At 47.6% G+C, this 27,695-nt stretch overlaps 1 protein-coding gene across 2 annotated transcripts in view; it reads right to left on the bottom strand.

Annotated features, from left to right (window-relative positions):
* Positions 1-27,189, bottom strand: part of ABCC8 (ATP binding cassette subfamily C member 8) — an 81,536-nt gene extending 54,347 nt beyond the window's left edge. For both annotated transcript variants that reach the window (XM_040258260.1, XM_040258261.1), the window contains exons 1-8: positions 27,036-27,189; positions 25,631-25,772; positions 21,893-22,014; positions 14,744-14,910; positions 12,879-13,121; positions 11,799-11,987; positions 3,778-3,942; positions 427-582 (exon numbers count right to left, since the gene is read on the bottom strand). In XM_040258260.1, coding sequence (XP_040114194.1) covers positions 427-582; positions 3,778-3,942; positions 11,799-11,987; positions 12,879-13,121; positions 14,744-14,910; positions 21,893-22,014; positions 25,631-25,772; positions 27,036-27,183 — 1,332 coding nt within the window. In that variant the 5' untranslated portion in view covers positions 27,184-27,189. The remainder of the gene's footprint in view (positions 1-426; positions 583-3,777; positions 3,943-11,798; positions 11,988-12,878; positions 13,122-14,743; positions 14,911-21,892; positions 22,015-25,630; positions 25,773-27,035) is intronic.
* Positions 27,190-27,695: the final 506 nt, after the last annotated feature.

Here is a 27,695-nt window from a genome sequence, read left to right as displayed (position 1 = left end):
GCACACTGTGAATACTAAAAACACATCATGTTTTTAGATACATGTTTTGAATACTAAAAACACACTTAAAAACACATCATGAACACTTTTCAATGTAAGTAAGTACTTTGCTATAACACAACTTTTATGTGAAAGTGTTCTACACATGATTATCCTTCAGGTTTTTTTTTTTTTAAGGTTGGCTGCACTTTTAAAGTCTTAGTAACCATTGCCTTCTTTGATTATCAAGAGAGATGCCTAGACCCCTTGGAGAGTGTGAGGCAGTGTAGACACCCAGGATACATGGATACACCCATGGAGATTCCAAGGAGGTGAAAGGTATAGGTAAACATGGAATGGAAGATGGCAGGCTCTTAGCCACCGGGCATGCACCAGCAGATTCCGATTTTGTGTCTCCCAACTCCCAACAAAGCACATACCCCTTACCTGTACTGGCATGGCCCAGAGGTTTGGGCACAAGAAGAAAAACCACATGAGCTGGTTGGTGTCGATGGCTACCAGGTTACAGATCTGCCCAGCTGTCATTTCCCCCATGGATAGGTTGGAGGTGGACAGGTGCATAATTTTATTGTAAATCTTGGTCTGGAAATGAGAGTAGAGTGTTTCGCATTTGTCATCATCAACCCCCTAATCACCTCTCCAGATGCCGTGTGTCTCTAAAGTGCCAGGGGCTTTTCAGGCATCCCCCCAAAGAGCCTCAGAGCAGCCCTGTAAAGGGCACCGTGTGACTGTTCCAGGTTTATAAATGGAGAAGCTAAGGCTCAGAGAGGTAAAGGGCTTTGACTACAGTCCAAGCAAGTCAGAGAGGCAGCATTCCCATGAGGAATCCCCAACAAGCAAGACCTTTCCCTTGGAGACAGGACTTAATTGGCTTTTAAATCTTAAAAGCAGATTTTCATGCCCAGTTGTATTCTTGATTTACTGGAGGCCAGTGGAGAATATACTTGAGAGCCATAAAAATGATGAAAGGTGGCAGCCATCTGTTTTAATGTGGTTTCTCCAATGGGGAAAGGGGTTTGCTCTGGAGCTAAATCCTGTCTTAATTGAGCCTAAAATAAATACAAGGGTTCAGCCTGGGAAGGTCTTATGTGAGACAAATGTGTATGTCGATCAGCCCTAACACTATCCCGAGTCCAGCCACCCCTGAGGACCTTGTTCTGTCTCTCCAGGGCACATGAGGAACAGCCATGGTAATGGCTTCCCATGAGCTCTGAACCTAAAAGCTCTATGTGCAGAGCGATTGTGCCTCCCAGAAAGATGGCAATTTTCAGGCTATGTGTCCTGAAACAAGGAAAAATGCATTTCTGTCTTAATGACCTGGGGATGTCTGCTCTTGAAGGAAATTCTATTGTGCATTCTGTTGTAAGGTGGATTTCCAGCCCTTAATTCATCTTTTGTGTAAAGCCAGGCTTTTTCATGGGGCAGGTCTGCTTAAAGCATGAACTTCTTCTGTCTTTTTTGAGTTTATGTACACCATAGTTGAGGTTTAAAATAATGGCAATGACATTTTTTGACAGATCTAGGCTTATCCTAAGTTATATGCAATCGATTTTTAAAGAATAATAATAAATCTAGTTTCAGTGAAGTAGGAACATAAGTAAACTAACAAAGAAAGCATTATTAAGTAAAGACAAGCATCCACAGAATTACACAACTAAAACCTGATATATGTCAAAAATTATATACAATATAGTATATACCATACAATTTTGCTTTATAAACTTCTGTGCAAGAACTGTGGTTGTTCTCAAACTCATGAAGACATAAATCTTTATCTATAGATTTCTGTAAATCTTTGAAAGGAAGAATTTTTTTCTGATCTGTTCCCATAATTAATGCCAGCATTTTCTTTTGGGGACATAATGAATTAATCTTTCTTATTCATGCAAAATATTCAGACAGTATAATAAAAACAATTACATGCTAATACATTAAAAAGCCATATTTGGCTCTTTTAGCATAATTGGAAAATATTAGGTTAGAGTGTGATTTATGACAGAAATAGAAAGTAGATTTAATTACTAAACTGCTTGGCTACAAAACTGGCTGTTGTTTGTAGTGGCATGTGCCTGCTTATCACTGGAAGGCTCTGAACAGAGGTTGGGATTTTAGAAAGGTTTTCTGAACTTGCAATAGCTTGGTTCTCCTAGATCTGAACCCCTATGAGTCTTAGGGGTATTGGATTTTCTGGGATCTTTCCATTATTTTCACATGAAGACCTCCATAAGGAAATGGCTCTGCTTTTCAATAAAAAAGCATTGGAGATGGAGTGTTGTCATGAATAGCTTCACAAATTGTGTACTACACAACTTGTGGGGGCGCCATTCACATGGACTATACCAAGATAACCAGAGTTTGGACCTTGACACTGTCCCCAGCCTAGGCTATACCCTTCTCCTTAGTCCCTTTTCTGCAGTGCTTCTTATCCTGGCTCCCAGAGGACCAGTCGATGTAAATGACTTTGAGGAACATTTCTGAAGAATGAGGCAGCTTTGGGATTTAGTCACAACCTCTTAGTGTTCTACTGACTTCATAGGAATTGCTGGGTATGGCAGAATCTGCTAGCTGTCCCTCATTATCCATTCTCTTCATAAAAAGAATTTGTAGCAGGGTATAAAAGCCTGTCAAGAATACAGCCACAGTTTCTAGCCTCTCTAGGTATAGCCATGGGGCCAATTGCTCCCCAGTGGGATGGGTGAAGATCTCTGCATCATGATTTGAAAAGAAGGCAGCCTTCCCTCCTACTGTCCCACCTTTATTATTGTTGGTTTAAATGTAGACACAATAGTGGCGATATCCATAGTCACATTAAACCATGGGACAAAGTCATGTGAGAATGCTGGCAGCACACCAGTACAGAAGGAGCCAAGATCTCTGATGACTGTATTAGTCCTGACCAAACGTGAAAGACAAAACTTCCATCCTGTTTAAGCCACTATCACACTGGGTCTCTCCATTCGAACAGTGGAACTAAAATTCTAATGAAAACACTGGGGCTCATCACTACCTTGCCTAAAGGGTCCCTGAATCCTTCCTGACCTTGATCAGCCTTCCAACAGACTCTGAGGAGGAAGTCACAGCAGGCAGTAACAAGAACCTAGACCCAGGTACCTACCAGGCCAGATATGTCCCTCTCATCATGGCCTTAGACTTAAGAGCTCAAATTGATCTTGGTCTGGTCTGAAATCACTCAGTTGTGTCCAGCTCTTTGTGACCCCATGGACTGTAGCCCACCAGGCTCTTATGTCCATGGAATTCTCCAGGCAAGAATACTGGAGTGGATTGTCACTCCCTTCTCCAGGGGATCTTCCCAATCCAGGGATTGAAACCTGGGTCTCCTGCATTGCAAGCAGATTCTTTACCATCTGAGCTACTCAGGTGGTCTAATCCTGGTATGTCAAAGACGCTTTTTTGTAGCCATAGAAGACTGTCCAGTAGCAGAGCCCTGAAACAGTATTTATAGAAGGATTATGAGGCTGCACTTGCATTCAGCAGGGAAAAAGTTCTGTGATTGATTAGTGATGTCTGTCCCACTTCAAGGCTAAGCAGCTGACATCTCAGATCTAGTCCAAGGCAGAACTAGGGCTGGAACTACTACAGTTCCAAGGCTAGCCCAAGGCACTTACCACCGTGTCACACTGCCTTGTCAATGGTTAGTTTCAAAACACTGTCAAAAGGCAACAAAACAATACATTCACAGCAAAATCATTCTTGAGTGTTCATGAGGACACATGATGTGGTCCTTATTGCATAGTGAAAAGATAATCATTCAAGTACCTGTATTGCTCCTCTCAAGTTAATTCCAGTTTCAATGGCGACATAGTAAGATGCTTGCAGAAATGTCCTTTGCAGTAGGAGGGCAAGGAACAGAAGCACAGCTAAGACATAGGCATTAGCAAGGAACTCTTGGGATGAGACAAAGTAAACTCCGAGAAACCGTGTCTGTTGGAAAGAGAAATTCAGAGGTAGCTGTCATTGCCAGCAAAATGACTGCCATTAATACCTGTTATGGGCCACAGAGGCCATTGTTACAGGACTCTCCATGCTTGCAAGCCTTGTGCAACTGTTTATGAGTGGAAAAATCAGGCTAAACATTCTTGTAACTATAGGGAGGGTTGCCTATACTCTCTCCATCAACCCACTTAGGTAAACAGAATGTGACCCAGTTCTAACCTTATGTCCATAAATATGATTCTCAGCTTTGTGGACATGAGGCCAGGGGATTTCACTCTGAATGGGGGCAAGAATAAATAGAGCAAATCATAAAGCAGTCAAAACTAGAACCACTAAAACAGATTGCACAAGATGTATTCTCTGCTACAAAAGTGGAATCAGCTGAGGTTTTGTCTCACACTCACCAACAGCCTGCACTGTAGAAATTTCTGGGCAGAAAGACCAGCAGAAAACATGGGAGGAGTGCTCCCAGGGAGGAATGGGACCACATCGCCTGTAATGGACCATTTCAGACCCAAGCACCCCAGTCTTGTGGGCTCCTGGGACTTCCTTTCAAATGGAAGGCTTTCTGAACCTCCAGCAAGATCTCAGATGATAAGCAGTGGGGGAAAAAAACCAAATGGTTTGATTTTGTTGCTAAAGATACCAGAGAACAACAGCATGTCTGTTTCTAAATTCAGCATCAACAGCTCCCAGGAAAACTTTGATCTTGATTAAGTCCATCGTTCCACATCAATGTTTCCATGAAGACACAGCTCACCCCTTTCTGAGACTCTGCCCTGAACTCTGCAAGTGATTTGGAAGGTTGTGGGAGCTGCTGCTGCAGGGTAAAGAGTGGTGGGAACAAAATGATGAGAAGGAGCCTGAAGGCGTGTCCACACCAGGATCAGGCTGAAAGGGTCAGGATTCTAAGCAGAGGCCTTTTCTAGAGTCAGAAGTCCCTGCATCCTGGACGCAGACCTTTCTGACAGTAGGAAAGATTGTGCGTCTTGGTTCAACAGCGCCCTTCCACCAGCTCTCACAGGCCCGTGGAGCTGGTTCTGGTTACAACTATATTGCCCTTCCTCTGCGGGACAGGGTTGCTCCCTTGTGGGGTCAGCAGGAAACAGTCATAGAGAAAACTGAGGCCTCTTAGAAAGAGGGTCCTGCTGAAACCTGAAGCCCTGATTCTGCCTCACTTGTTAAAGCACAAGGGAGAAAGGCAGAGGGGGAGGGAGAAGGAAGACAGTTGCTGGGGGTTGCTGGGAGCAGCAAAATGGACCTTAAAATTGGGCTGCTGAGTTTGAGACCTGATCTTACAGGGAAGCAAGGGGCAGCGCCCTGTGTTCACCAGGTGCAATGCTCACAACACCCAATGAGAAGCACACCATTATTAGACCAGTTTTATGCATGAGGAAATGGAGTGTCATCATGGTTAAGTGGCTGGCCCAGGGTCACATGCTGATAAAAGAAAAGATGTGAACATGAAACCATGTGATGCCAAAAACACTCCCATAGATCCACCACCTGAGTCCCATCCAACCTGTTAACTCTGAGTCTCCTACTGTCAGCTGCAAGCTTGTGACCTTGCAGGGACTGAAACTTGCCCACTTGGCTCGTTCTGGGTCCACAATGAAGGCATCTGGTCTAGGGGAAAACCTGGTCCTGTTTAACATGCCTTGGAATTCTTCTGTTCTACCAGCCTCTGTAGAGATCCAGCTCTGGAGAATGGAGTCCATTATTTTAAAGCCACAAAGGACATGGTGGGGATTTATCCCAAAGGAAATAATTTAACGTAATGAAATAGCTGTATGTGCAAAGATGTACTGTCTCTGGGTTAGAACAGGCAAAAATCCATGTAAATGTGTAACCACAAGGGATGGTTAAGTATATTATGATACTCATGGGAAACACTATGTACCCAAGAACATCAATCAATATGAAAGCTCTTAAGTAGCATGGAACGGCTCACATTCACTGTATCACAATGATCAGAAAGCACATAGGCTGCAGAACGAAGGCTAGAAAAATCAACCGATCTCATTGTTTAGGTTACTGATGCGTGTGTGTACTTTGTTAAATGCACTCATCAATATCTGTACATTTTCCACAAAGCAACAAATTCTCTTTTTAGAATTTGTTGGAATTTTTGGTCTAAAGCTAAAGCCTTGCTCCCTTTCCCCAAAATACACACACCCTAGGGTCAGAAATAATATTTATTCGGGTCAAGAGTTTTGTGACCTGTTAAAATGAAAATCTGCCTGCAGGTGTAAGTCATTGGGTCATTTTTTTTTATCTCTCTTCAAAGAGACAGAATAAAAGAAATAGAGGCCAGAGTAGCTACCTTTTGATTAAGTAGGTACTAGACTAGCCAAAGAGTCCAGGGATACTGCTTGTGGACGGTAAGCCCTAGGCAGCTTCAAATGGCTGTCAGGGCATTGGCACTGCCCAGCACCTTGACAGCTGGAGAGAGAGGCCAAGGACTTACAGCTTGACATTTGATGAGTGGAAAATGCTTTGGAAGATCAGATGCCCTTGTCTCACATTTTCACAAGCTCTCAGGGAAGAAATTGTGTTTGTTTCCAGGGGTTTTCATAGTAGCACTCAATAAATATATTTTAAAGTAATCAATGCATATGATCTTCATCTCCCATCTACTTTTTATACAAGCTCTCCATTTCCCTATTTTACAGATGAGCCAATCAAGGCATGCAGAATGTAACGTTCCAGCTCTGGAAGGCCCTGGTAAAAATGTTGATAACTGTCTTTGACCCCTTATAGACCAAGGCACCCACCCATCCATCCACAACCATTTGACATGGTGGTTTAGAGTTTGAGGTTAGCCCATATCTGAATTCAAGTTCTGACTCATTATGTTAGTGACTGTGTTTTTAGTAAGTTCCTTAACCTCTCTGAGCTTCAGTTTCTTTACATGTAAGATGAAGCTATTAAGGGTTTCTACTTCAGAGAGCTGTTATGACAGTTCAGTGTAACAGTGTAAGTAAAAAATTTTTCTTAGGACTTCCCCCAGTGGTCCAGTATTAACACTCCACACTCCCAACGCAGGGAGCATTGCCTTGATCCTTGGTTGGGGAACTAAGATCCCATATGTTACATGGTGTGGAAAAATAAAGATTCGTAGTAAGTATGCTGCTGCTGCTGCTAAGTCACTCTAGTCGTGTCTGACTCTGTGCAACCCCATAGATGGCAGCCCACCAGGTTCCCCCGTCCCTGGGATTCTCCAGGCAAGAACACTGGAGTGGGTTGTAGTAAGCATAAGCACTCAGTATATGGTAATGTCTGCATCTTTCATTGAAAAATCATTTCTCTTGTGCTTCTGGGGTGTCAGACATGGAGCTGGGCACACAGAGGTCAGCCAATGCAGATCTTGTCTTAGGGGACTCAGGGTCAAGTTGAAGAAAAAGAAAATGGGTGTTTTGATGGTACAAACATAGGATATTACAGGAGCACAGAAGAGGAGCATGTAACTCAATCAGAGGAAGGCTTTCTGGAGGAGGTGACATCAAAGACATGTCTTCCCAGTTCAGAGGGAGTTAGTGAGGCATGCCAGACCAGAGCAGCCACATGGACATTGTCATAAAGAGACCAGCCCGCACGTTGACATCACAGTCACAGAAATGTGTATAAGTTCTCAAAGTACCCAGAGTGACAGCCACAAATATGGGTGTCCAGATGGGGACCCAGATAGACACAGAAACAGGCATACCAAGAGACACCGGGACAACAGAAAGACACACACAAAGACTCATAAGCAGGTCCCAGGAGAACTCATTCAGAAACAAACACACGCTAACCTACACACGATCCCCACGGAGGTTTAGAGGCCGTGTGGAGCTTTGTTTGGCCCTGAGATCAAACCCAAACTGTTCTTTCTTCCTCTGCTCAGCTGACAGCCTAGAGCAGTGCTGGCCGGTTTCAGATGCCAGCAGTTCTTTATAAATCCAATTCCCTTGCCCTCCCAGCCAGATCAGAGGCATCCATGGCAGGTGACAGATTATGGGTGGGGGCTGGGTGAGAGAGGGGGCTGGAAAGAGATCTATCAGGGGTTTTGCAGGGCCTGGGTCCCAGAGCTCCCTGGGAAGTGACGGTGGGGACAGGAGTGTTGAGGACCTAGCAGGCCATATGTCACTTCCAGTAATAAAAGAAGAAATAAGAAATGCCTGTCCTTGAGGATGTCAAGGGCGGCAAGATTTCTTGCCAACTGTGAGTATCCTGCCTGGCAAGGAAAGAGACGACAAGGCAGCCACTGATAACAGAGTAAACAGTGAGTGCCCAGCTGCGCTGACTGCAGCAGGATGGATCCAGGTTGAACGGGTAGAAGGGCTCTCTCAGGGAGAGGGTTGTTAAACACAGCTAGAGAGCTTCCTTCTCTGTTCATAAGACCAGGATAGCACCTGTCTCTCTGGGTGAGAGCCACTGGGAGGCAGGGGGTGGTGGTGAACCAAATAACTTCAATAAATGACCCCTTTCCCCCCACTATAACTTCCCTGGTGGCTCAGATGGTAAAGCGTCTGCTTACAATGCGGGAGACCCGAGTTCCATCCCTGGGTCGGGAAGACCTCCTGAAGAAGGAAATGGCAACCCACTCCAGTATTCTTGCCTGGAAAATCCCATGGACGGAGGAACCTGGTAGGCTACAGTCCATGGGGTGGCAAAGAGTTGGACACGACTGAGCAATTTCACTTCACTTTCCCCCACTACATGAGAATTAAGGCATATCCCAGGCAACCACATGACTGAGGACTCTCTGTTGCTGACATTGGAGACGATATTTACTTTCAACTCTCGTTTCTATGTCTGTAATTTGCTGATTGCATTTGGGCTGCCGGGAACAAATATTAAATTTGATAAGACCTGCTGCCACTGAGGCAGGGCCATCTGTCTCGGCGATTTATGTGCTGACAAGTAACTGAGACAAGAGCATTCCAATGAGAGGGCTGCAAATCCCAGGGTTTGTGTACAAACAAAGAGAGAAAAGAAGGCAAAGCTAACACTCAAATGAACTAGTATTCTCAGTGTTGTTCTTACCATTTCTCTGATACATCTGGCCCCAGAGTTCTTAGGAGACTGGTAAGAGTTTAGAGAAACACAGGATGAAGAAGGCGATGTGGACAAGCTGATAAGGGCTCTGGCTGGTGTCACTTTCCCCTAGTGCTAACAGTTGGCTCCATACTGCTGCAGGCTTATCAGTGTGGAGTATTTGGGAATCCCCCATGGGCTTCCCTGGTGGCTCAGATATAAAGAATCTGCCTGCAGTGCAGGAGACTTGGGTTTGATCCCTGGGTCAGGAAGATCCCCTGGAGAAGGACATGGCTACCCACTCCAGTATTCCTGCCTGGAGAATCCCATGGACGGAGGAGCGTGGCGGGCTACAATCCATGGGATTACAAAGAGTCAGACACGACTGAGTAACTAACATTTCTTTTTTTTTTTTTTTTCATTTATGGTTAGACTGAAGCTGAAGGTGACACTCTTTTTTCTACAAAAGAAACAGTCTCTTCCCCCGCTTTTGGGCCAAATAAAGTTCAGCAGCTCAAAAGCCAGAGAAGGTCTCAAGAGCCACTGAAGTCTAAATAAGCAAAAAGAGTCCTAATAATCTTTTCTTTTCTTTTTTTTAAGGCTTTCTCACGTTAGTCTTTTAAAGAAATTGATGCATTATATAAACATTTTTAAAAGTGAAAAAGTTGTGAAGTACTGTGAAGTTTTCATGAAATTTATTTCCAAGTTAATAGTTCTCACATCCTTAAACGAACAAGAAATCTACCCATCTTAGCCTAGGTAACTCCTACTCATCTGTCAAGGCCCCATTCAAATATCTTCTCCTTTTCGAAGCTGTCATGATCACTGGCTGAGTTAATTACTCCTTTTCCCATAGTTCCTTGTATCTACTTCCAAGTAGCAGTATTTAACACATGAGTGGCACTAGTGGTAAAGAACTTGCCTGCCAGTGCAGGAGACATAAGAGACACAGGTTAGATTCTGGGTTGGGAAGATCCCCTGGAGGAGGGCATGGCAACCCACTCCAGTATTCTTGGCCTGGAGAATCCGATGGACAGAGGAGCCTGGCAGTCTACAGTCCATAGGGTCGCAAAGAGTTGGATATGACTGAAGTGACTTAGCACACTTAAAATATTTTATTTAGATTTCTCTCTCTTCCATTTGGTTCCATATTCCTTGAGGCCAGAGATGAAGACTCGATAACCATAATCAATTTAACATCATGAGTGTAAGTGCCCAGACTATGGAGTAAAAGAGACTTGGTTTCAAATCCTGACTCTGTCACTAACTAGCTGAGAGACCCTAGGGAAAGTTACTTAACCTCTTTGAGCCCCAAGTTCTTCATCTGTAAAATGGGGATTAAAGATACCTAACCTTATAAGTTGTATGGTTTGTCAATTATATCTCAAAATGCTGTTACAAAACAACAACAACAACAACAACTTACCCTAAAAGGCTGTTTTAGGGATGCAATGAGATAACACATGGATATGTATTAAGCAGTCAATCAGTGGTTGTTATTATTAATCTTCCTCATCATAACCATTGTCTCTATACTCTCACAGTCTTACCCAGGTCTGGCACATGGTACAGCTCAATAATTGTTTGCTGAGTAAATCAGACAGACTTAAAAGAGTGTCTCATATTCCTGGCCAAAAGTGCTCAGCTGATTAATTATGTCTCTGGAAAAAAATTCATATGCACCTCCTGGGAATTAAATGGTATCTGCAGTTTTGGAACCCACGAGATGGATAATACTACAAAAGGGGAAGTCGTAAATTAGTAATCAGATCCCTAATCAGTAATTACCTGCATCATTTTTGGACTCTCTATTTGTGGTTAAAAGGTTACAGTGATGTTCCTGCTGGGGAAATAAGACTCTGAATCTTATTAGAGGCAAAAAGTTTTCCATTTTGTGGCCATCTAAACCTGGCCTCATCGACTCAATGGACATGAGTTTGAGCACTCTGGGAGACAGTGAAGGACAGGGAAGTACCAGCGGGCTGCAGTCTGTGGGGGTCCCAAAGAGTCGGACGTGACTGAGCAACTGAACAACAACAAAGCTCAGCAGCCGCAAAGAAACATGAAAGAGTTAGGCCTTCCACCTTCACCCCCAGAGTGAATGCTATTGCCCCAAGGAAGGAAAGCAAACCCCGGAAACATTTTCTGTCTCTGTTGTCTGACAAATTTCAGTTTGTAGCATCTTTAGAGCCGGAAAGGCCATTGGGTATCATCTAGTCCAATGGGTTTCAATTACTTTTAAGACACGGGATTCTTTTTTTTTTTTAAAGAAATTTTAATGGGAAGTTCTAACATGTTAATAAAACTGGGGCAGCTTTTAACAAAATTTGGAGTGGAGGGAGAAAAAGCCCCACAGATGGAGGTTTCCCATTCTCCTCCCCACAACAGCAGCCACCAAAGTGGTCCTGCAGAGCCTCAAGTTCTATGTGCTTAAACAAAACTGGAGAAGAGAGATCCCATAAAAGTTATTGAGAGTCTTAAGACAGCATGAATTAAAAACTAACAAATAAAAGCTTTAGATACCTCCTGCAACTTTCTGAATGATGACATAACCGAGAGAAGTATTATGGTGATTATGGTACGCTGCTGTTTAGTTGCTAAGTCAAAAGCGTAGGGCACCATAAATTCTCTAGAGGCACAAGCTTACCTTCTAGCATTTCTGCTGACCAGGTGCAGACATCTCCTAGAGACAGATATTGCTAAGCGCTCTGCATGATGAGGAACTGCTCTGTGCAGCCACTCTCACCCACATCAACCTCTTGCCTGTTCTCACTAGTGAGTGAAAACCTTGCCAAGGACGCCCTGCTCTCCCCCTGGGAACCTACCTTGGGCTGGAAGACGCCATTCTCCTTCCCAAGGTGGTCCACGATTCCAAAGATGCACAGTGGCCCAGCGAAGCCCAGCAGGTCAGCCAAGATGCGGAACGTGCTGCTGAGGACCAGGCGCCTCCCGAAGGCACAGCAGAGGGCCTGCCAGATGGCCCGGGCACCTTGTGTGCTTTGCATGTCCTTCCGCTGCCCAGAGAGACAGAGTCAGAGTGGCTGAGGGCCCGTTCACAGCAGGGCCCAGCCTCCCAGGGAACCCCTGGCTCCTGTTGCCTAGAGAAACCCAGTGGCCACGTCTGCTGCAAAAAGGTGGACTCAGGGAAGAAATTATGGAGCCACCAAGTGCATGGTTGTGTGGGTCCAAATAGACCTAACGTGGTCCAGATAGGGAATCTGAGGCCAGGTGATGGATCAAGGTCACATGGCTGGGTAGGGACTGTGTGGTGAGCATAGTGCTATGACGAGGGCATGGCATGTGTCAGTCCAATGCCACCGTGTCTGTCTTGGTGTTTTCCTCTGAAATGCTAGGGCAGAGGCAGTGAACCAGCACTGGACTGGGAGTCAGGTGACCGGCTCTGCCACCTGCCAGAGGTAAGCTAGCTCTGGGGAGGTCACGGCCTTTCTCAGGGCCTCAGTTTCCTCATCAGTGGTTTGAGGAGATGCCTTCTGGCCTAACTCATAGAGTTACTGCAAGGATTAGGCCACTAATGCCCTTGCTCTCCAAATGGGTGACCATCCCCACCTGTACAGTCACTCAGCTCCAAAAGAAAGACCACAAGACACGAGAAATCCAGTGGGGTTCCCTCCCTTTAGAGACTCAGTTTCCCCACATGGACAATGAAAGTGTTAGGCTGGGTGATCTAAACCGTGAGGACCATTCCAGCTGTGACTGTCCTATGGGTCTTTGGTCTTGGACTTCTCCCTGGTTCACTGTGTGACTTACGGCAAGCCTCTTTCCCTCACGGGACTCAGTTTCCCCACTGTCCCATCAAGGGTTTGACCTGATGCTTTCTGAGCTCCCTGTCTGTGACGCTAAACCAGAGGGCAGGGAACGGACAGTGTGACCATGCCCCCACTGACCGCCTGGGCATCGAAGGCCTCGCAGAGCCGCTGGTAGTTGGTGAGGGCCCGCATGGCAATGGGCAGCTTCCCAATGGCTCGGAGATCGATGGGCTTCTTGTGGGCAGTCTTGATGAAGGCATTCATCCACCAGTAGGTGCCTTTGGACAGCAGGTTCACAAAGGGCTGCAGGAAGCGCACCCCCAGGTCCTGCAGGTCCTCCGGGGGCTTCACCTCCCTTGGTGTCTTGAAGAAGATGTACCTCTGTGGGCACACGAGACACCAGGGAAGGGTAAGTGCAACTTCTCATCACCTCTACTTTGTCCCAGCAGAGACCTGGGGTTGTGTCGTCCCACCCTTGACTTCTAACAGGCTGGGCCATCATTCACCTCTTCCCAGGAAAAAGACCCCCCCAACTCCTCTTGACCACCAGTGCCAGGGCCTCCTGACTCATAACTCTTCATCGAGGTCCTACTTTGAATCCCCTGGGCTGGGTTGGGTTGGGCAAGAGCAGGAGTCTCCCATATGCCATCTTCTCTCTCCTACAAATCCGAAGAAACCACCATGTTCATATAGGGTTTGTAGAATGTGGAGCCATGCAGACCTGGGTTCGAATTCTGCCCCCTCCATTTACTAGCAAGGTATCTTTGGACAAACCTCATCTAATGTCTCATCTTAAAAGGAGATTTTACTTGTATCACAGCAATGCTGCGAGGGTCGGTGGAGGCAGAGAATATGAAAGCCTGTGTACCCTGCAAATCACCAACTAAAAGCAGAGGAGTCAGAGAAATGCAAATTAAAGTAGCACTTCACACTCATCAGACTGGCCCAGATTAGACATGGCTATAGCCCACATTGCTGGTTGGAGGAAGGGAAAGGGCTTTCTAATTCATTGCTGGTAGATTACAGCATTTCTGAAAGGCAATCTGCAACATCAATTAAAATTTCAAATACTCAGGCCCTCTGAGCCAGCAACTCTGCTCCTTGGATTCCCTCCCATAGAAACAGAAGCAGCTTCACATGGATACAAGTATGTTTAATATGCCATTATTTGTGATGGCAAAAATTTGGCAACAAAGTGAATGCTCATCAATAGGTAATGGCTCAGTTACATGGTGGAATATTAGGCAGCCTTTAAGAAAACTAAATTAACCATACTAGACTTGGAGGGAGTCCTAAGAGATACCTGATAGATGAGAAAAGCAAGACGTAAAAACTATATATAATATGATCCCATTTTCATAAAACAAACATTGAAAGAAACAATACCTATTTATGTTAAGGAGATATCCTTAACAGATGCAAGTATGTAGCACAATATATTAATAAAAAGAATGGAAGGACACATACTAGAATGTTAATCTGGGTTACCTGGGGAGGGGCGGGTTGAGAAAGGGGAAGGTATGAATCTCAGAGGGGGAAAGGGAGCAAGCCGAAATGATAAAAAAAAAACCCAAACTCAAAAGATATGTATACAGCCACACTTACCACATTTACTAATTCATGTGTAATTATTTGAATACATTAAAATAAAACAAGCCCCCCTGACCTCAAAAAGAAAAAAAAATCAAACTCAGAGAAGCCAGAACCTGAAGTTTCATTTCCTCTCTATTAAACCCAGAATCCTATAGCCTTGGCTGTCACCTCCTCTCCCCCCTGAGAGCCTGGGGTAGAGGGCTGCTGGGCTGGATGGAACACTCCTCCTGAAACATCCCTCACTGGCCTCAACTCTCCTTTTGAGGACAGGTAAAAGAAGCTGACTCCTTCTAGGACTTGGCTAAGAAGCAGGGTGGCGGCCCGCATCCAGGGGCAGGACTCTGGTCAGCAGCCCCACCCTGGCCCAGGTGTGTCCGCAGGTGGGTGGCAGCCCAGGGGGGCCTGCTTACCCTCACCCTGATGACGTTGATCTCCACGAGGAGAAGCATCCCGTAGAGGATCACCAGCAGCCCCGTGAGGCAGAAGCGCAGCTGTGAGAAGCCGATGTCGTGGGCGTAGAACTTGGCAAACTTGATGGTCTTGGTGATGAAGGCCAGCGTCCAGTAGACTAGCAGGGCTGCCAGGGAGAGGCAAGAGAGCACGGAGGGCGTGTGTGCACGTATGTGCGTGCGCGTGCACTCACGTGTGCACAAGTGTGTGCAAGAGGATGGAAAAGTGTGTCAGGGAGGAGGTATGCCTGTGGCCAAGCACACTCAGTGTGAGAGATGTCTGTGTGTGTGAATACAAGAGTATATAATTTTGAGACAGTGAAAGTGAAGGTGATAGTCATTCATTCATGTCTGACTCTTTGTGACCCTATGGACTGTGGCCCACCAGGCTCCTCTGTCCATGGAATTCTCCAGGCAAGAACACTGGAGCGGGTTGCCATGCCCTTCTCCAGGGGATCATCCTCACCCAGGGACTGAACCCAGGTCTCTTGCATTGCAGGTAGATTCTTTACTGTCTGAGCTACCAGAGAAGCAATGTGCATACATTAAAACACTCATGACAGGCATGTTCAGAAATAATAATAATCCTACAAGTCAAGGTGGTCAACCAAATTTTCCCTTGTAATAAATAAGAAGAAAAATAGTGAAATTATTTCTTGAATTTAGCTAAGTTATAGGCACTGTGTCAAATAAGCACTTTAAACATATTTATCTCACTTATTTCTCACAAAAGCCTTGTGAGCAAAGTCCTGCCATCACCCTCAATTAAACAGATATAGGAATCAGAAAGGTTTAGTAACTGATCCAAGGTCACACAGACATTAAGTGGCATAACTGGGCTAGCCTAATGCCTAATACATGTAGGCTCCACCTTATAATGGCTTCCTTGTGGAATCCCCAGTCTGGGAATATCTTAAAGGTCCTTCAATCTAGTCCTTTAATTTTACAGATGAGAAAGCTGAGGCCCAGAGAGAGGAGGGGGCCTGCCCAAGCTCACTGCAAGCTAATGACAGAGGGAAGGTGGAGGCCTAGGTCCCTGGCCCACCTTGTCCGGAGCCCAGTATGGCACAATGACGCTCTTCAGGGAGCCTGGGGAGTGAGGGATACAAAAAAGGGCGCCACAGTCCCATGAGGCAGTGCATATTGTGGTTAGAGCTGGGCCTGCAGCCAGATATGCTTGGGCTCAGATTCTGTGACTTAATAGCTACATGATCCTGGGAAAGTCATTTAACTCATCTAGGCTTCAGTTTCCTCATCCATAAATGGGAATAATAATATTACTACCTCAAAGGCTGTTGTGAGCAATGTATGGAAAGCATTTAGCACAGTGAGCCTGGCACACACTGGGTGCTCTTTGGATATCAGGTGTTAATATATTTATTATCTCCAGACTTCAGACCTGGGACCATAAATAATCAGAAGCCATCAGTGGAGTCTATCCTCTTAAATTCCTATCTACCCCATTCAAATCCACCAATAAACCAGCCAGTTTTGGCTTACTGGTGACGACAAAAGAGAGCAGTAATTAAGTCCCCCTTTAGCGAGTGCTTTAGCACAGGAAGTCCTTCCCCCTTAGTCCCTAGAGTCATATGGTTTACGATATATGACATATGGGATCTTACATATGATATAAGGTCAGCCTAAATACCTAGAGCTCTTCTCTAGAGGAATCACAGAGAGAGAAGAAGACCATCACCCTGCCTTTCATCCCTGGGTGGGCCTGGACATGAATGCCAGGGCATCTCTTGGGGACAAAAGCTGCAGTCTGTCTCAGCCTGGCTCTGGGCTGGGAACTAGGTTAAGGCACTGAACTGGGGAGGGGCGAATGCCACCTATCTCAGGACCCCGAGTGAGAACATCAGGATAGAGGGCGGGAGTGTCTGCTTCTGGTCCCAGCTCTCAAGTCTGGATGGTGTCTCTCAGCTTAGTCTGGTCTCCGGTCACAAGGAATCCCCTAGCTGGATGCCATACCTCTCCCTCCACACCCATACTCTCCCAACAGACTCTATCCCAGGCACCAGAAGTTCTGGAGGCCTTTGTGAGGGTTTCCTACTGGGACCAGGCTTGTAAATACGTCTCAGATTGGTCTAACCTCTAATGCTTAACAGATATGATCTGATTTGATCTTTATAAGAACCCTAGGACTTAGCCAGGGACTTACTATTCCTGTCTAGATGGGCGGACTGAGGCTCAGAGAGCCTGAGCATCTTGTCCAAGGTCACAGAGGGAGTTAGTGGTGGACCCAGGACTAAGCCCACAACCCTACCCTACAGTGCTGAGCCCTCAGCCTTCGGCCAGATACAGCAGCGCTCGGTGAAAGCTTAGGGCTTGTCTGAGAGAATGGGAGAGGGGAAAGGACAGCACGAGGGCTGCTGCTGAGCTTTAAACTCTGAATTCCCGGGAACCTACCACAACATTGTTAATCAACTATATTCCAGTAGAAAATAAAAAGTTAAAAAAGTAAAATTAAAAAAAAAACCCTCTGAATTCTCATTACCTCCGCTCCTTCCTTCTCTCTCCGCTCCCTCACCCCCACATCCTACCTATTACCAAACTCTCTTTTACTTTCTAATTGTCTTGAATCCATCCACTTCTGTCCATCCGGGTGGCCCCCTGGGTTGCCACCATCATGTCTCCCCTGGTCTACCTTTAGAGCTTTCTCAGGGCTTCCCCACTTCCCCTCGCACCCTCCACAGACCAATACATTTAGTGAAATATGATCTCAACCCGCCCATGCTCAAAACAGCATAATTTGTAGTAGCCAAAAGGTGGAAGCAACCCAACTGCTTATGGATGAATGTATAAACAAAATATGGTATATATATAATATATATATACAACAGGATGTGTATATACACAATGGAACATATATATATATATATACATACATACATATACACACAGAGACACACACAATGGAATGTCATTCAGCCTTAAAAAGGAAGAACTTTCTGACACGTGCTACAAATGGGTGAATCTTGAGAATATAAAACAAAGTTAAATGAACCAGTCACGAATGGACAAAATAGTGTATGATTTAACTTAAATGAGGAGCCTAAAGTAGTCAGATTCACAGAGACAGAAAGTAGAATGCCAGCTTTGAAGGGTTGAGGGTAGTTATTGTTTAATGAGTACAGTTATTGTTTAATGGGAAAATGAAAGAGTTTTGGAGATGGATGGTGGTGATAGTTACCCAACAAGGTGAGTGTATTAATGCCACTGAAGTATACATTGAAAAGTGATTCAAATAAATTTTATGATACATATCCTCAATGGCTTCCCATTGTCCTTGGGATAAAGACCAACGCCTGTGGTGTGGCCTTCAAGGTCCTGCCCCACCTGCCACTCTAGCCTTCACAGCTCAGCTCCCTTCTGCCCTCTGCACTCTAGCACTCCTTCCCTCCTCCACCCCAGATTTCTTAATGTGCTTTCTTTCTTCTGTCTCTGGGCCTTTGCACATGCCACGCCTTCTGTCTGAAGCATTTCCCCGCCCCTTTCCCCAACTAGGTCCTACCTATCCTTCGGTTTTCAACTCAAACATGACTTTCTCATAGAACACCTCCTGATCTCACCCAGGTCCATGAACAAGGTTACTTCTCGGGACACTGTACGCTGCATCACGGTTCACTTTCTGCAGGACTCCAGACCCGTGACCAGACAGTAGCCTCCACAGAAGGACAGTTCTTTCTCTAATACTCACTGCCCTGCAGCCCATGGGTGCATCCTCTTCACTTTCCCCTGTTCTAGAACTTCCAGCTCCATGGAGAGCAAAACTCTACCTAAGGGGAATGGAGGGAATTAGTCCTTGTTCCTTGGAGAAGGACTGGTCCATCCAAGGGTGGTAATTTGTGCTTCATTGTTGTTGTTGAGACACTAAGTCGTATTCGACTCTTGTGACCCCGTGGACTGTAGCCTGCCAGGCCCCTCTGTCCATGGAATTTCCCAGGGGAGAATACTGGAGTGGGTTGCCAGTCCCTTCTCCAGGGGATCTTCTCAACCCAGGGATTGCAACTGTCTCCTGCACTGGCAGGCAGATTCTTTACTGCTGAGCCAGGGGAAGCCCAATTTGTGCTTTAGGGAGAGAATATTATATGCTTTCTGGAGAATGACAAAATGAACTTGCCAGATGCCCAGATAGGGTGTTTCCGTGGCACTGGTCAGCCGGGCCTGGCGATTAAGGAGGGGTCTCTGTGCATGAGAAGCTGCTTCAGACACTGGTGCGGGAGGCTCTCTGAATTTAACATCTCTCCACCTGCTGCCCCTCAGTCCCCCAACCACACTCACATGGGGGCCACTGGGGTGAGGACATCTCTTGGACGATCCTGATGGAGTGCAGCTCCCACCTTACCAGGAAGGTAGACCTGAGACAAGCTTGGGAAGCACCTCCTTCCCACTCATGACACCAGGCTGTGTCTGGCTTATCATAGAGAGTTCCAGACTCCAGATGTCAATTAATGCTGTGACTTCTAAAACTCATGGTCTGACTTAATGACACACAGTCTGACCACAGCTTAACAATAAGATGTACAGCCCAGCCTTAGACATGTAGACGGAGCCCCACACAGAGGAAGATCTGTGGATTTATACCTCGGGTCCAACACAGTCTGAGGACTTTTAGACACACAGCTTCATTCTTTTTAAGAGCCTGCTTGGGTCCCAGATTCCTGGGTTCTAACCTGGGTTTTACCCCTTGACTAGCTGGGGAGACTAGAGCAAACCACTTAAATTCTGAGTCTTGGTCTCCTGATCTACAAAAGAGTAATAATGGTACCTCCCTCATAGAGTTGTTGTAAGGATTAAATGGAGTTAACACATGTAAAATGGTTAGGATTGTGCCTGACACATAGAAGGTGCTAAATGAGTGTTCACTGTCATTATGTGTAACCTCTCTGAGTTCAGTGTTCATGTCTGTAAAATGGGGATAGCAACAGTACAAGAGGGAGAGTTAAGTGAGGGTTAAGTGAGATGATGCATGGAGGAAGCTTAGCATTGAGCTTGGCACACAGTGCAGCCTCAATAAAGGTCAATAGTCATCACTGTTGTTTCTGCCTGGGACCCCGGCCACACGGTGTCAGAAGGTCTAAGTGGGCACTCCTAAGCATTGGCAAACCACAGGCTCTGGTCCTGGGGCCCTTCTCTTTGCTAAAGCTTACCACATCTGGGCTCAAGTTTTACATGCCACCTACAAAGCTATGACTGCCCTGGACCTCCCCTGAGTGCCCAACTTGTTTATCTGCATGCCTGATACTTGAGCTGGCTGTTTCAACTCAGTGTGGCTTAAACACCCCAACTCTGGCTCCTTTGCCACGGTGGTCACTAACACACTGCTCACGCAGGTGCCCAGGCCCAGAGCTCAGAGTCTTCTGTTCCTCTCCTGGCCCCCGACCTAACCTTCAACCATTCTCCCCGCGTTTGCCTTGGCCCACACCAGCTTCTTTGCCAAGTGTGCTCCTATCAGAAGGGCTTTGAACTTGCTTTACCATTTGCATGCAACATCTGCCGGAGCCGGCATGAGGAGTCCCGCCCGTGGCAAAGGTCATGAGGTTAAGGGGCCCAACAGGCAAAGGCGAGTCGGGCCTCAAGGGAGCCTCACTGGATCTGCTCGTGCATCTGCCCCCAAAACCAGAGTTTGCCTGCCTTGCTGCATTGTACCTTTCACCTATACTTCTGACATTATGGGGGGCTATTCCCCACCACCTCTCTCTCTAAAGGCGTTAACTTAGGACTCCAGTTAATAAATCTCCTGCGCATGGTCCAAAAACTCCTCTGATGGCTCTCTAGCCTGCCTGACAGGATTATCCGGCCACATGTGATTGTTTACAGCCTCCCAACCATGAGAGGCACTAGATGCTTTAAACTTTCTAAAAACAGATTATTTCAGAAGTTAGAAAATTATTAGTATAGTATTAGTGAGTTAGAAATTACGTTAGTGAGGGGTTTCATTGCTGAGTTAATGATTGCCGCCAGGCCTCCATATCCTTAGGCACTTGGGAGTATGTTAATCAATGTAATTGGAATGTAGAAAAAGAAATATAGTAGTTTTGATGTTAGCAATACTAGACTTTTTGAGTTAATGAATTTTCTCTTTTGTTATAGATCACTGTACTCCTCTTTCTTTGTTATAAATCACTGCATCCTTGCTTTGTAAAAATGTAACTTTATCACTATCTTAAGACTAAATAGATCTTAAGGGGAAACAAGTTTTCTGATTGATTAACCTTTATCAATAGAAAGACAGGTGCGGCCATAAAATGTTGATTGGTCTCCAGACCAGAAGATATTGTGAACAAATGTAAGACCCTTGTAAGAACAAAGATATGCTGATAAGGGTCAGAGCAGCTGACCCTGCATGACTCTGTTTCTTGCATTTATCTCTATGTACAACTAAAAGTATAAAAGTGGACCTGGAAAATAAAGAAACGGACCAGTTCCTGGAAAGACTGGTTTCCCCCGTGTGGTTCTTTCTTGTTCTCTTCTTTTCTGGCTGAATTCCCATCTGGAGCGTGGAGGCTCGCCATGTCTACTTACTTGCCCTGGCTTCTAAGACCCATGTGAGAGGGAGCCCAAGGCGGGGCACCCTCCGCTATTCAAGCAGGCACCGGTGGCCTACGTAGGTGGTGCAAACTCCTTGTCTCGGAGTTTTATTGGTTCTCCGTGTAAACCAAGTTATTCAGCATCTTTTCTCTACTTATTTTCCTACTACACTATTTCTTTCTAATCTCCCTCCATATCTTTAATTAAGCAATTAATTCCTAGGACGCCGACGCCATCTCCGCTTCAAATTCCCTGGATCCACGGGGGCTGGACCTCAGCAAATATCTACCCCCCAAAGTCTGCGTGCCCACTCTTGCCAGAGGCCTCCTCCAAGCATCCTATACAGACAGCAACACAGCCTTCCATCTCTGCCCCTGAGCATACTTTGTGTTCTTCTTAGCATCATCACTACTTGTCTGTCTACTGTCTTTGTAGGTCTCCTCCACCAGACTGGAGGCTCCACAATGGCAGGGATTTTTCTCCACTTCTGAACCTCTAGCGCCTAGAACAGCGCCTGGCTCAGGAACAAATGGAAGTCCCTATTCCTTCCCCCTGTTACCCCTCCCGCTCCCCTACCGATCAGCAGCTTGGGGAAGTTGGAGGTCTCGATGTTGTGATAGTAGACCACAGAGGTAACGGCGGCCATGAACGCCATCCCGGCCGGCATGTACAGGTGGAGATGGCGGGATTCAGTCACCCTGAGGGGAGGGCAAGAGAGAAGGAGAGAGGAGATGCGGGTGAGCTGCGCCATACCCCGACAGAGCAGCCCAGGCCTCGTGTTTAGGGCGCAGCATGCAGTGTGGCCTCCAGAACACACACATGGCCGCTATATGTTGGCAGCTCTGCTTGGCAGTACCCCAAACACGTCTATTAAATAAGGGGCCCAGGCGTTCACACGGAGATGCTATGAGGGTTTGGTGTTCAGGCTCTGAAATTCATGGTCTTCTCTCCCTGGGTTCATGCTTACAGAATCTGGCAGAGGGAAGCTGGCCTTGGTAGTCACAGCTGTGAAGCGTCTACCCTGAAACCAGAATGCAGAGAAGCTGGGGTCCTGATGCCACCACTAAGCCACCACACCAACTAAAAGTGGCCTCTGGATTTCTTGGTAAATGAGACTGTAAATGTTGATATTCTTCAAGCCTTGATTAGTGGATATCTTAGCATAAGGTCTTCACGCTGTTATAGGAGGTACAAGGCAGTCACTAGTGGGGACACTGGCAACAGCCAACACCCTGCCCAGGGGGCCTTCAAAACTCTTGCCTCTGTACTCCTTGAAATAACTTTGAAGTGACTTCCTTGGCAGCTCAGTGGCTAAAACACCATACTCCCAGTGCAGGGAGCCTGGGCTCGATCCCTGGTCAGGGAACTAGAGCCCCCATGCTGCAACTAAGAGCCAGCACAGACAAATATATATCAAATAAATATTTTTAAAAGAAATACATAAAACATTTTTTTGAAAGAAAGAATTTTTAAAAACTCTGTACTCCTGCATAGATTTTAAGTGACATCTAAAATGTTATCTCATAAGTTTAAATACAGTCTTCTGTTTGCAGAAGGTAGAAATAATAAATATTTTATAAGATAAAATGAAAATGAATAACCGTAACTGAAATAAGTATTTTATGATGTGACTTAAACAGATTTTTGCCTACTTTATTGAATAATACATACTGACTTAGGTAACAAATTACGTAAAAGTTTCTGCAGCGCTTTTTCCAGTTTATGCTGGTCTGGGAAAACATTCTATGTTAAGAAAAATTTTTTCTAAATAACCTAAAAACCTTTGGTTGTTCTAAATTCAGAGCACCACAGAGAAATAATCCTTAAAGGAAGACAAGAAGCCCTATAGGTTAGCTCTATACCTTAATTCATCAGTATAAGAGGCCTTGCATATGTGCTAAGTCACTTCATTCGTGTCTGGCTCTTTGTGTCCCCATGGACTATGGTCTGCCAGGCTCCTCTGTCCATGAGATTTTCCAGGCAAGCATACTGGAATGGGTTGCCATGACCTCCTTCAGGGGATCTTCCCTACCCAGGGATCGAACCCATGTTTCTTGTGTCTCCTGCATTAGCAGGCAGGTTCTTTACCACTAACACCACCTGGGAAGCCCAAAAGAGGCTTATACTTGAAGACCACTGCTTTAACACCCCCTCTCTTATCTGCCCTGTAGACTTCCCAGCAAGTCTGTAAACCCAGGTTGGGTGGATTGGGGGTGTCAGAAGGCAGGGACTGTGGCTTCTCCTCCAGTCTGACTCCTTTCCCATGTCCCTCTTTCATGCTTGCCTGCCCAGGAGTGTAGGCCACAGATGGAAACCAGCAGACACCCCGTGACAAGTGCCCATCTGAGGAGCTGACCCACCCTCTGGGGAGCTGAAGGCGATTTGCACTGAGCATAGAGAGGTTTGGGATACAGGTGCTGCCCACACAGGAGGGACTGCTGAACAGCCAGCAGGAAGGAGTCCCCAGCCTGATTCTTTCCAGTCTCCCACGTCCTGGGAGTGTGCTCTCTGCCCAGGGCCCTGCCACTCTGCACTCTGCACCCTCTCCATGCTCTAATATCATCCTGGACTCTCCTATGAAGCAGGTCAGGCAAGGATTATGAAGCTCATTTCACAGGTAGAGAAAGTGAGGCCCAGGAAGGCTGAGTGGCTTGTCCAAAGCCCTACAGTTGGTACGTGGCATAGCAGATATGCTGGTGAAGACCGAGGTGTACCTTCTCTACAGAAATGATGTTTTCCTTTCCATTGCTTTGTTCATTATAGCCCAGTGAGTATCTTGTGGCCCCAGGGCTCACAAGGCAGCCCTCCCCTCTCTGGCATTTGCGCTGCTTTGGAAAGAGTGCTGGGATGGAAGGCAGGAGGCAGACTTTTCACCTGCTAGTTATGTGGCAGTATGCATTCTTGTCCTGCTCATCCCTTGGGCTTTGGAGGAAGCCCAAGGCAAGCAGTTATCACAGAGATTATCTCTGAAGCCAGGATGCAGTGGGAACAGAAGGTGAGGGAGTATGTGTATCGATGAGGGTGGGGATCCCCGATCCCCTCCCCCTGCCATCCAACTCCAGGGGCCAGGGTTGGCAGGAGTGGAATCTGGGCATAGTCTAACCCCAGCTCAGAAGGGTTGGACCTCAGCTATTTAAGCGAAACGCCCACCACCTTCCACCACCGCTTCACCCAGGGAGCCTTTCTTCCTTTATGTGATGGCTGCTCACCTCCTCCTTGTCTGCACCCCCAAATGCTGACACACCACTTTCACCTGCAGTCATCTCTCACCTAGACTACCGCAGTCATCTCCTAGGTGCTGTTTACTTCCAGCTACTCACTGCTGCCACCCTGCCCTCAAGTTCTCACCTCCAAGTGCTGTGCTGATTACATCGCTTCTAAACTGCCTGCAAAATTCAACTCAAACACTCAGCCTGGCGTTGGAAACCTTCCTGGAGATGCCCTCAGTGTCCAAGCCTCAGCCTTCACAGCTCTGGTGTGTTTCACACTAGCCCCGCTGCACTGCCTCACTGCTCCCACCCTCTCTGGAACTCCTCTGCTCCTCAGAACCCTAGTCATCCTTCCAGATTCAGCTCAGAAGGCCCCTCAACCATGAAGCTTGCCCAATCTGCCTTCCTTTATCCTCCCAGAGTACTTACTTGCAAGATTATTTCATTTATTCTCTTAAGGAGTCACTAAGAGTCTATGGAACTTTCTCATGTGCCTTGCACGGTGAATACAAAGATGAGTAAAATGCAGCTTCCAACTCTGAGGCCTTTCTGGCTTAGGGGGAAAGGGTTTGCAAATAGATACAGATGAGAACATAGAGTATGACCTGTGCAGTGGCAGAGGTGTGGAGAGTATGCTGTGAGGCCCTGGGAAAGGTGGGCATGGGGAGAAGGCCTTTGGGAATGAGGCTCGAGACAGGGAGGGCCAACTGTGAGGAACCTGGGTGCCAGGCTAAGCAACTGGGACCTTGAAAACAACTGGGAGCCAAGGAAAGATCTCAAGCAAGAGTGATTTTTTGCCCTGAGAAGGTAACTCCAGCAGTCTGTGGGAGAGGCTGAGCTCTCCACAGGAGCTACGGTACTCTAATAAATTCTAGGATTATTTCACTGGGTCTTGGTGTGCAGATCTGGGTAGGGCATGATTCTCAGTGCCCAGTGCCTGGCACAGAGAGCCCGGCACATGTATGTTAGGTAGACGGTTGTTGAATTTATTAGCAAATGAAACCGTATCAGCTCATGGAATACAGGTGAGCTGGGGTCTCCTTGGGCCTTTCGGCAGGCACCTTGGAAGAGACCCGCTCTCTTCGGTCCTCTGCGAGTCACTCACCCATCAGACAGGATGCCCTCCGCGATCTCACACACCAGGACAAAGAGCAGCATGAAGGTCAGGATCCAGCGCAGGTTGTGCCCAGGGAAGTGGAGCCATGTGCTGTGGTGGATGTGCACCTTGGAACTCTGACTGCCCCATCCTGCAAGGAGACACAGGAAGAGGCGGGAAGCCTGGCTCACCTGGAGGAGGTTTCATGAGCCCCAGGAAGGTGCTTAGGCACTGGGCCCATGGTGGGGATGAGGAGTGTACCCAGGACAATGCTCCAGTCTGTTCACTTGAACTAAATGTCTTTGCATGAAGCCCAGACCCATGGAGGCCCACATGTGTAGGTACCCATTTTATGTCTGGCTTTTCATGTGACAAACTACAGTGTAAATAAACCATCTGGTTGAGAGCAACAGTGTAAATGCTGGTACAATTTTTGATGTATCTGTGAGCATAGCTTCCTTCCTAATTGTCTTTGTCAGTAACTAACAACTTTTTGCTTCTGCAGCATCCTTTTTTAAATTCTGTGACAATTATTCCTTTCTTCCCAAAAGCTGTGTATGAATGTTAAGATTTGCTTTTTTTCCTTAATTAGAAGGAATTAACAGGTTTAGGGGGAAGCAGGGTTGACAGAGTGAGTTGACAGAGCTAGCCAGCTTGGGAAATTCGAGGTCTTGGAGAGACATTAAGGAACCCCAGGAAAGAGGCACTGAAAACCTCCCAGGAGGTTCCGCCCAGCTCTGCAGAGGGTTTTCAAACAGGACGCTGGGGGCCTCCGGGGTCGCTGCTAAGTCGGATGGGCTCTGCACGGAGCCTGAGAAGTTTCACTTTAGGCACACGCGCGCCCGGATGGGGTTGGCTGGGGAAGCAGAGCCTCTTCTCGCTCAGGGCGAGTGGGATCCCAGGATCTCCGGAGGCTGCTGACCACCACTGTCCGGCTCAGCCCGAGGGCTCGCAGGGCCTCCATCCCAGCCTCCGAGGCGCAGGCTGCTCTCCTCCCTGGCCCCAGTGGCGGCTGACGAGGAGGGTGCCCTGGGGGAGGGGTGACCCGGCTCCCTACATAGCGCCTCTGAGTATAGCCCGACCCCCTCCCGACCTTTCCAGCACGGAAAGAGACCCCCTGCCTTCCCCATTCTCCATTCCGGCTCTAGCCCCGCGGTGGCAAAACTTGGGGGTCCCCTGGGTCAGGAGCGTCCGTTGTGGTTGGCGCGGTTTCAGGGACATCCCAGTAGTGAGGGCTGCGCGGGTATGCGAGCGCAGGGACCGAGGGGTATCATACAGAGCAGGGGAACCCCGGAGGGAGGCGAGCGGCGATCGCCCGCCCGCAAGGGGACACCGAGAGCGGCAGGACGCAGCGCCTCCGCCTCCCTCCCGGCCTCCGCCCTCCCCTCCTCCGCCGCTCGCCCAGAGCGCTCACCGATGAACAGGATGGGGAAGGTGATGAAGAGCAGGAAGACGTGCGGCACCACGTTGAGCGCGTCCACGAAGCAACCGTTGTTGAGGACGCCCTGGTCCACCCGGTAGGCGGCCGAGTGGTTCTCGCTGCCGCAGAAGGCCAGGGGCATGGCGGCGCCGGCGCGGGCTCCGGCTCCGGCTCCGGCTGCGGCTGGCTCCACGCGCCTCGCGCGCTCTGTCCCCTGTAGCCAGGCCCCCGCCCCCACCCCGCGGGCCCCGCCCCGCCGGCGCTCCCGCGCCCCCACCCCCCCACCCCACCTCCCTGCTCCGCTACCTGCGGGCCCCGGGGGGCGGCGGAAGGCCAGACCCGCCCGGCTGCGCTGGGACCGGGAGCTCCAGCTGCGGCGCCCGCGTGAGGTGCTGTGCGGGGGGCCGCCTGGTGGGTGCCCCGCTGCGCGCGCACGCTGGGGCATGGGAGAAGGCAGGCTGGCTGGGTGGGTGGGCGCGCTTGATTCTGGGTGGGAGGCTGAGGGGTGCAGAAGAGAGGAGGGGCCTCGTGTGTCCTTAGTGAGTGCCGTAGGAGTCTCACTGCCCTGGGTCTGAAATGTGGGCTCACCTGGCCTGGTGCTGGTGGATGAAGTTAGATCTGAGGGTCCTGATGGAGGCAGAGTGGGACAAATCC

This window comes from Oryx dammah, unplaced genomic scaffold, assembly GCF_014754425.2.
Source record: "Oryx dammah isolate SB20612 unplaced genomic scaffold, SCBI_Odam_1.1 HiC_scaffold_17, whole genome shotgun sequence".
Taxonomy (NCBI): Eukaryota; Metazoa; Chordata; class Mammalia; order Artiodactyla; family Bovidae; genus Oryx; species Oryx dammah.
The sequence above is the reverse complement of the archived record's forward strand: the minus strand, read 5'-3'. Positions and strand labels throughout refer to the sequence as shown.